At 33.8% G+C, this 10717-nt stretch overlaps 1 protein-coding gene across 3 annotated transcripts in view; it reads left to right on the forward strand.

The window, feature by feature from the left end:
• Positions 1-7013, forward strand: part of LOC139502434 (chitin synthase chs-2-like) — a 52390-nt gene extending 45377 nt beyond the window's left edge. For all 3 annotated transcript variants that reach the window (XM_071291908.1, XM_071291909.1, XM_071291910.1), the window contains one exon: positions 3058-7013. In XM_071291908.1, coding sequence (XP_071148009.1) covers positions 3058-4574 — 1517 coding nt within the window. In that variant the 3' untranslated portion in view covers positions 4575-7013. The remainder of the gene's footprint in view (positions 1-3057) is intronic.
• The last annotated feature ends 3704 nt before the right edge of the window (positions 7014-10717 follow it).

Below are 10717 nucleotides of genomic sequence, written 5' to 3' on the forward strand. Positions count from 1 at the left end.
CTTTATATTACTTGTTAATCCTGACCTTTTTTTATATGAATTTTTATCCTGCATTTTAATTTTGTCCAAGTTGCTCATTCTGCCTTTTTTTTCAAATTTCATCCTAGCTGCCATCGAGATTTTTCATCTTTTTGGTCGGATTGTATGTTTTTTGGAAATTTTCGTAATTTTGTATCTGGAAAAGAATAGTCTCATTGACATTTAATTTAAATACAGCTCCTAACTTTAAACCCTTAGAAAATGGGACAAATAACCAGATACACATTGGTGGATAATTGTCAAAAAATTACAATTTTCAAACAGTTACAATCTATCATTTTCGCTTTTTTTTAATTTTCTTCCATTGGGATCGTACATACCGAAAAACGAAAGACTAGGGGTGTATAACTTTGACACGTAACCACGTCCGGATCGATATAAAATAAGAAAAACATAATCTACCTGCTCTGTTTCAATAATATTTTTACATTGTGTTGTACTATTTTTGGACAAATTATATCAAAATTATAGAAAACTTTATCGGCTCTATTAAACTCAAAATATGAACAATTTACTTTAAGGGAGCCTTGAAATCTTTTGACATCTTCTATTATTTAAAGTGCTAATTGGTAACCTTTTTCAGCTGGACCAAATCACCACTTTTCTTTAAAATACATCTTCCAATTTTGTTTACAGTGTAATTTCATCCTCCTATTTGCTACTTGAGGCATAAAACATGAAGATAAACAATTAGAAATGGTATAAAGAAATGGCAAGTAACACACATAGGGACGATAACTGTGTTCCCGGACGATATTTGACCTGACTCTTCAGACATTTATCTTCTAACTTTCTAATCAACGTTTAAATATTTGTTGAAGGAGATAAACCGATTAAAGAAGTTCTTTTATTTGTAATTACTGTGTTTGTATACCCATCTTTTTAAATCCTGTGTATAAAGGAATGTAAACACAAATGTATACTAATGGGTTAGTTAAATGTCGGACATGATAAAAGATGTGATGGTACTGACCTCAGAAAGAATTTAAATTACTAAGCAATAAGCATGACTTTGCTCTAGACAATTTTGTGACAGAGAAGAAAAAAAAATACGTGCATGTATGATTCATGTCTTGTGTATTTTTGATTTTCTGTACACCTAAGAGAGTTATCATTTGTTTTTTTAGGAGGGGAAGCGGGGGGGAGGGGGGTCCGCTAGGATGAAATTAAAAAAAATTAGGCAGGACTGTTCTTTTAGTTAAAAAAAAAAGCAGGATGATCCACTTTGCCAAAAAAGTCAGGAAAAACTAAAGAAGGAACAAAGCCGGATCGAATAAAATGAAAAATAAAATGACAGGACATAGATTACAACTAAAAGTAAATGCAGGACACAATTTTTCATGCTTGCACCCTATCCCCTTCCTAAGGCTTTTCTACATCAGATCAGAAATAGATTATTTAAGCTGTATTTGCATGATTTGGCAAACATTTTAGAAATTTTTGGTCGTTATTTTGTCTTCAACTTTCGTACTTATTTTGGCCTTCAACATTTATTATTCGAGCGTCACTGGTGAGTCTTTTGAAGACGAAATGTGCGTCTTGCGCATGCACACTATTGTAATCCTGGTATCTATGACGATTTTATTGTAGTTATCACTAGCAACCAGTTGATAACATATTTATCAAATTCAAGCAAGGGTTATTTTCAGCATAATCACTTTGATGCTGTAAATTGGGTTTACAGAATACAGAATAATAGACAAAACATGCAAAATAGAGGGCCAACAACATAAAGAATAAATAAAAACAGGTTACAAAAAATGAATAACTGGCAAACTTTAGAGGGGCGATAGATACCAGAGGGACATTCAAACTCATAGATCGAAAATAAACTGTCAACGCCATGGCTAAGAAGAAAAAGACAAACAGACAAGTAATAGTACACAAAACTGAAGACTACGCAATACTGCTCTGGAAGGGTAAGCAGATCCTGCTCCATATGTAGCACCTGTCGTTAAGAATACAAATCATCACCCAGACCCTCCATTTTCGTTATTATTAAACAAAATTATTTGTGGATGTATCGCGTCTTCTGATTGGCTGACAGTGTTTTGTCTAAACAGCTCACAGACATAACTTTGTCTTGCGACCGTGATGTCAACAACGTACTCCGGTTTAAAATAAAATCTAGACTTTAAAATTACGAGAAAGGCTAAGCTATTGTTTTCTATCTATTTGAATTTCAACATTTAAAATAACCTGCAACGAAGATTTTTCAGTGAGCACCATATTTTTTTTGGGGTAATATGTATTTCTTTATAGACAGAACAATTTTACAGTCATTCCTTGAATACATGTGATACAAACATTATTGTTATTTTCTGTAATTTTGACAGTTTAAAAAATAATATCATGGCGTACAGCGAGCTGTCATGGTAAACATTGACACATGTAAATTGATGTGTAAGATCTGAACTGTGGTATCTACTGGGGGTAATCTATGTATTTAATGAATGGCTATTATCTATTTTGAATTTATTGAACCATAAAACTAATTTTTGACTCTTCACATTAAATAATCCGCGAAGCGGATTATGTAAAATGTGAAGAGTCATAAATTAGTTTTATGGTTCAATAAAATCAAAATATATTATTGCCATTCATTAAAAATAAATTTCTATCAAAAGTAAGGCTCAAAAAACTTTTTATATTGTTTATACTAACAATAACAACGTACACACATGTTGGCGTATGAATACACAACGTCAGAGTGGGCGTGTCGCCATCAAAATTGACAACATTGAAAATAAAACTAATAATTTTAGCCAATCAGAAGACAGTTAAAACACCAAATTTATTTATTCTTTTATATTTTATGCTAGAAGTTGAATCTTTTTCTGGGTAAGATTATATAAAAATAAAGCTTGTTGTTCGGTGTGAGCCAAGGCTCCGTGTTGAAGGCCGTACTTTAACCTATAATGGTTTAATTTTTAAATTGTTATTTGGATGGAGAGTTGTCTCATTGGCACTCACACCACATCTTCCTATATCTAATTAAATACATTATGTCTTTTTCAGATAATCCAATATTTCAACAAAAAGCGCTTCCCCATGAAGCCGATACGCCATATTGGATTCACGATCCTGATATTGGTCATGGAAACATTCGTTACATTAACAAAGAAGAGAAACATTTTTGGAAGGAGCTGATTCGCCAGTATTTATATCCTCTTCAATCTGATGCGCAACAACAGAAAAAAATGCAAACAGATTTGATACAATTAAGAAATAAAGCAAGCCTGATGTTCTTTATGTTAAATGCCTTATTTGTCATCATCATCTTTAGTTTGCAGTATTCAAATGCTATCACTGGTGCTGGCCTCACCATTCCTCTTCCTTGTAAAGATACTGAAGGAAAATACTTGAAACTAGAACCTATTTCTATGTTTTTCATGGCTGTGTTTGGGATTGCGCTGCTTATTCAGTTTATATCGATGATATTTCACCGACTGGGTACATTTTTGCATATAATGGCGTCGACGGAAGTCAACTGTATGAGGCCGAATCAGAACGAGGTTGCATCAATGGATATTACAAGCAAAGTGCAACTCGTTAAGGAAATGCAAAGGTTTGAGGATGACGAAGATGCCCGCTCTATTTCAACGATAGGTAGCGATGGTGAAGAAGATAGCAGTGTGACAATGGATGATTCACCGAAAGTAAAACGAAAGAAAACCATTAAAAAACTTCTGAGAAATAAACGCAGGGACAAGCCTGTCTCTGGAAATCTAGGTGGAAAATTTTTGAAAAATTTCCTTGATTTAGCCAACGATCTAGAAAAAGAAGGCAGTAAGAAAGAAACTTCTGTTAAGGAAGAAACAGGTCGCAAAAGGAGCAGAGGAAGCAGGAAGCGAAGTAAAAAAGCACTAAAAGCGATTGAACTATTGGAACAAAATAAAGAAAATAAAGAAAGTATACTTACAAAAGCGGAAGCCATTAAAGACAAATGGCAAAAACTTGCTAAATCAGCTCGACCAGAAAGTTCTGGTTCAGGAGACAAATGGGGATCTCTTCTCAGATCCGTTATTGGTCAGTCCCGAACGAGCCTCAATACGATATCGGAAGATGATAAACGAAGTTCATGGTTCCGAAGTATAGGGAAAAAAATGAAAAGGACAAATAGCGACTTTTCTTTACCGGACCTTGGGTCTTGGTCGAATAGAAATAGCTATGCTGAACCAATCTTAAATATAATTAGTGACGAATTAGAGCCAGTTGATATGGAAGTAGGTGCTACGTCAAAAACTATTCCAGTATCCAAATCTGCCGGAACTAGTAAAAATGAAACAAGGGCGATAATCGAACTTAAAACTGAGCAGAAAAATGAGAACATATACGATACGGCAGATTTTATTCCATCTGAAGTGAATACTGACAGTGAATCAGATTCTGACATTTCTGTAATGAAGAGTGATTCAACTTCTAAATCAGACTCTTCTCAACCCCAAATGTCAATACAATTACAAGATATTGAACTTAAGTCTTCTGAAAACAATGACATTGGTAAACTTCAAAAAGGTGATACACAATTATAATATTAAGACTTGTATATCAATATGGCTTTTTATATACGTAGAATCTAATTTTGCAATCGTATGTTCTCGACTATTTCCGTTGTAATCGTATGTACTCGACTATTTCCGTTGTAATCGTATGTACTCAACTATTTCCGTAATAGAAAGTTTACGCCATTCATTTTTTGAAAATCTGGAATGTTGTTCTAATTATCTGATATTTTGCCATACCTTTGCTTAGTATTTTTTATCAAATTGTTTCCTTTCAAACTTATTTTCCCATTGTTTTGAATTGAAAGTCGTTTTTTGGTTAAGTTAAAGTTTTAACAGAACGCGGAAATAAAACATCTTTGTACACTAATCTAGTTCCTATATATAACTCTAGCGTTGTTATTGTTAAAGGAAACCATGATACTTTAAATTACAGTTAACTTAAGACAAAGGTGTGCATAATTAAAAAAACAAACAAATGTTTTCTAAATTAATTTGATTCAATTCCGGGTATTGACATTTTAAATGGTTTGAACATTTGTTTACGTAATGTTTATTAATAGTCTTTCATTGGTTGTTTATATAAATGATGTAAGAATGATGTGTTGATATTAGGTAACACTATTGTATATTATAATGTAAAATCAATTATACAATGTTTATGATTAGCTTTTTTGATACATGCAGCTGCATTGTGCTTTTAATCATGGCGAGCTTAAATTACATGTTTGTATCATTGAATCAGGACAACTCCGGTCGGACCAAAGACGACTTGGACCATTTTGAAAAAAAAACATCATTTGAACGACTTTCGGGTATATTTATCTATACCATATATTCATAAAATTAACAAGAATGTGTCCATAGTACACGAATGCCCCACTCGCATTATCATTTTCTATGTTCAGTAGACCGTGAAATTGGGGTCAAAACTCTAATTTGGCAATTAAATTAAAAAGATCATATCATAGGGAACATGTGTACTAAGTTTGAAGTTGATTGGACTTCAACTTCATCAAAAACTACCTTGACCAAAAACTTTAACCTGAACGAACGGACGGAAGGACGGACGGACGCACAGACCAGAAAACATAATGCCCCTCTAGTATCGTAGGTGGGGCATATAAAAAAAAAGCAAATATACTAACCTGTCTAGCTAGATCACTGCATGAAAATATAACAAGTTGTCACACTAGTCTCTCAATTATTTATGTGTTGCCTTCATATTTGGTATGAGTTGTGTTTAAAACTGTTCCGAGTTGTCTTTAAGACCAGCCCAAATTGTCTTCCTAATTGTTTCAAGTTGTCTTCAAATTGGTCCGAGTAGCTTTCGTCCGACATGACTTCGGTCCGCACTGTCAAGTATTCATGTAACAAATATAGTTAATTTTTTTATGTCCAAATTTCACATCAATATCTTTTTTTATATTCTTATTGTACTTAAATAACAAATTTCAAATTCATCATGACCTGCAGGCGGGTAAAAAAGAGAGGTGAAAATTTGAACGCTTAACTTCTAGTGATGGTTATTTTAGTAACTATATTCCAAATAAGTTCTCTTCATACGGACATAAGTGTTGAAAGTTATTGGCTTGTCCAATACATTATGCAGTTGTTTCTTTTGGATAGTCTTTGCATAAATGATTAAAACAGTAGCACGAAGCTTTCGTTTTCAAATGCCATAAAAGCATCTACTTTAACATGTGTTTTAAATGATATTTATTGTTATGACTATTTATTATTTTGTTTTTTATAAGCAGTATGAAAAGAAATTCATCATCTTACGACTTATATGATTCTTGTTTTGAATTATATGAAGTAAGATCTTTTTATCGTGAGTTCCTTTTCATCGCAACTGGTTTAAGGTTGTCACGTGATTTAACCATTTTTTTGTCATGTGATTTATCCTTTTTTTGTCACGTGATTTATCCTTTTTTTCAGTCATGTGATTTATCCTTTTTTTGTCACGTGATTTATTTTATTTTAGTCTCGTGATTTACCTTTTCTTTTAGTCACGTGAATCAGTGTTTGCAATCACATGCATACATATATTGCCTAACAATCAGTTATATCACAACGTAAATGTCAATTGATAAATGATGTGACGAGATGCACAAAGAACGAATTTGTTATCTGTGATTTTTACTTAGCGAATGAACTTTCAATGCTGTATTTAAACTGTGTGTATATATTTAAATAGTTTTGTGTTTGTCTTAACGTTCTGTATGCGTATCTCCATTTATGTATAAATGGCTCAGGATAAAAGTGATATTGTCTTCTGATATTGTTAAGATGGTAGGATGTGTAAGTTAATAAATGCTATAAACCATGATTCTTTAATGTGTGTTAGGATTGGGGGAAAGGGATGTAGGAAGGTTGGAGAATGATTTGTATATGAATACATGTAACATGATTATATTTGTTTATTTGTACACAAACCTTATTTACATAATAGACATGTATGCTTCACTATAGTATATTATTGATTTTACACTGTGCGAAGTGCTCCTTTGAAGGAAGGATTTTTTTTTATAACAAAAGAGAACAGAAGAGAATATGTCGTATCTTCAATAGAAATGTTTATCTATTATTATTATTATGTAAACAAACAGTTTTGCTTAACGTCCAGTGGCAAATATTGTAAACATTTTAATGACGATAAAAATTTACAAATACAAAAGTTAGGTCTTGCAATATATGCATGCCTTCGGGGGTCCAGGTTACGATTATTTGGACTGCCGATGGCAAATCTATACTATTAAACGAGAAGACCTCATTTTGTGTGTCACTTCTCTTCCTTCCACAATAAATCAATCCTCATGCATCTGTGTCCTATAGGTAACATGTATAGTCGCATTTGTCATCCATTCTTATGATTATTCAGATTGAGTTATTTTGAGAGAAAAACGACAAAAAAAGGAGTCCGGATATGATTCCGTCATCGGACTAACTTTTAGTCATAGATAAGAGTTCCGGTTTGAAACAAACAACAGACAGACAACAAAAATGAAAATAAATAAGCCAATCAGAGCGTTCTCACTATCATGGTGTTTAGATCGCAAGAACCACAACTATTATATATACCTCCTTATAGAGACAATTATTTTTCGCGTTTATCTACATGTAAACTACGATTATACTACTTTAATATATAGAGACTCTATGTATTCTGGCATGGACTTTCTATGTTAGTATAAAAAGTCCCTGATTCTGTCTACTGTTTTCTTTGAAATGTTTACTATTTAAGGGGTCATACCACTTGCATATATATTGAAATAAGTAAAACATGCTCAACTTCATCTAAAACTACCTCGACCAAAAACTTTAACCTGAAGCGGGACAAACGAACGCACGGATGCACAGACAAGAAAACATAATGCTCAAAATGGGGCATACAAATTTATTGTTGAAAGGGAAAAAATTATTTGGCAAAAATGAAAGTAATGTAGAGATTAGAAGGAGGCAGGACCTATTTCGGGGTGTCGGGATCGGATGTTAGTATAAAAAGTCCCTGATTCTGTCTACTGTTTTCTTTGAAATGTTTACTTTTTAAGGGGTCATACCACTTTCATATATATTGAAATAAGTAAAACATGCTCAACCTCTTCTAAAACTACCTCGACCAAAAACTTTAACCTGAAGCGGGACAGACGGACGAACGAACGAACAAACGATCAAACGAATGCACGGTTGCACAGACAAGAACATATAATATTCATAAATTGGGCATACAAATTTATTGTTTATTGTTGTCCTTACGGGATCCGGGGATATATTTTTCGATTTCGGGATTTCGGGATATGAATTTCTATAAATTCTGCATCTCGGGATTTCATGGTTTTAAGCCCGGGATTTCGGGATCAGGACCCTTCTAGCTGACCACCCCTCAAATTAGCCTTAGTTGGTCTTAGTCATTTATACATGATTCATATCCTACCATTGGCATGTTAATAAGGCTCTCAAAAGATAAAGCACTGATGGATTGTCCTAGAAGCATATTGTATTAGACTAATAATGGTCTATATATAAGCAGTTACATTTATTTCATGTTTGAAACGGTGCAAATTTTTAATTTGATTTGACTTTTACAAAAAGAAGCATTGTAGCAAAGGAGAAGAATAATTGTGGTCTGAGGCCAGACACACGAATATAATTGAATTTAACAGAAAGGGAACAAATATCGAACTTTGGAAAAAGGGAGAGGGCTTTTGATACCTTTTATGAAATTCTCCATACATTATATCTTTGACAAAACAATCATCCTACAATAGTTCACAAGCTGTATATGCCCGCGATTTCGCGGGTGTGTTCTAGTATTATTGAAAATGGACAGAAATAAATTCATGCAACTGGCCACATAATGGCCAACCGAAGAGTTGTTGCATTGGCTCTTAATATGCAGAGAGCGTATCTATTTCTACATATAAAGAATAGAATATAGTATTGGTATAATAATTATTGAGACTACAAATAATTGGCCGTTTCAGAATCTAAAGCATCATGGGTAATTTCATTGTTCGTACCCCAAAACGAAAATAACGTCACGTCATTGGTTAAATTTCCATTGTGTATTGCATTTTTAACCAATCAGGACGTTTTGTTGTACACTTTTTGAAAATAATACCCAGGATGCATTAGATTCTGAAACGGCGAATTAATCCACAAGCGACCAACTGACGCTGGTCTATTAACCTATGTAGGTCACCATGGGCCTTCAACAATAAGCAAAACTAAAACTGTGGGCTCATAAACCAAAAATTATTTCAATTCAAGCAAGGAAAACCAATGGCCTGCTTTAAATACTTACGCCAAAGTTATACTTAGATAGAGAGATAGTTTATTATCATAAAACCATGCAAGTACAAAGGTTACAGAGAAGTTAAAAAATAATATACGTCAAGGGGACGATACATAACCATGATAACGTCACATGTCTTCTAAATCATTGATAATTATGATGTTACATCACCTCTAATACCATGTGTGGCCTTACGTCCCCAGGAGCATATACAATGTTTGATATGTTTAAACCATTCGTCACAACTCGGCCGATTTAGTAGCGGACTCACCCGAGGATTGCCGATTGATGTTCAAACATGACTACAATGTCGTTGATACATGCGATTGTATGATTGTTTTTTTATCTGGTCCTTTAGATCAGTATAAGACATTCACTCTGACCTTGACCTACTTACTTCTCATATCAGCTTATAATATTGTGTTGAGTGCACTCAATTGCACGAAGCAGTCATCTGAGTTTTTTTCTAACTTTTGTGAAACAGTACTTGTATATAGTTGAGGCTGCTTAAAGGGATATAATTATATTAATTCTTAAAAGAAAGAATATAGTGTATATATACATGACACAAAATCAATACATGCACAACAACAACAAAATATCACACAATAAACAAAGGAACAGCGCTTTTGTTGCAGTTCCTCATATTAAAATCACAGTGAGGCCTTCAACACGGAGCTACAACAAATCTCATCTCACTAAAAGACGGTCACTTTTAGTAAAATTGAGAATGGAAATCGGGAATATGTCAAAGAGACAACAATATAAAAAAGAAGATGTGGTATGATTGCCAATGACACAACTGTCCACAAGAGACCAAAATGACACAGACATTTACAACTATAGCTCACCGTACGGCCTTCGACAATGAGCAAAGCCAATACCGCATAGTCCGCTATAATAGGCCCCGATATGACAATATAAAACAATTCAAACGAGAAAACTAACGGCCTTATTTATGTGAAAAAATGATCGAAAAACAAATATGTAACACATAAACAAATGACAACCACTGAATTACAGGCTCCTGACTTGGGACAGGTACATACATAAATAATGTGGCGGGGTTAAACATGTTGGCGGGATCCCAACCCTCTCCTAACCTGGGACAGTGGTATAACAGTACAACATAAGAACGAACTATGAAAATCAGTTGAAAAAAGCCTAACTCATCAGATGGATAAAAATACAAGTGGACGTGGTCGGGTATTTATACATCCCGACAACAAAAAGACACTAGGAACAGATCTGAGAGTACTCGCAGTTATCTGACAGCTACAGTAGTTCAAAGCCACTTACAGCTAATAAAAAATCATGCACCTAAGAACAACCCAACCAAAAAAGCAGACAACAGCCGAATACCACCAATGGGTCT

This window comes from Mytilus edulis, chromosome 14 (genome assembly GCF_963676685.1).
Source record: "Mytilus edulis chromosome 14, xbMytEdul2.2, whole genome shotgun sequence".
In the NCBI taxonomy this organism is placed as follows: domain Eukaryota; kingdom Metazoa; phylum Mollusca; class Bivalvia; order Mytilida; family Mytilidae; genus Mytilus; species Mytilus edulis.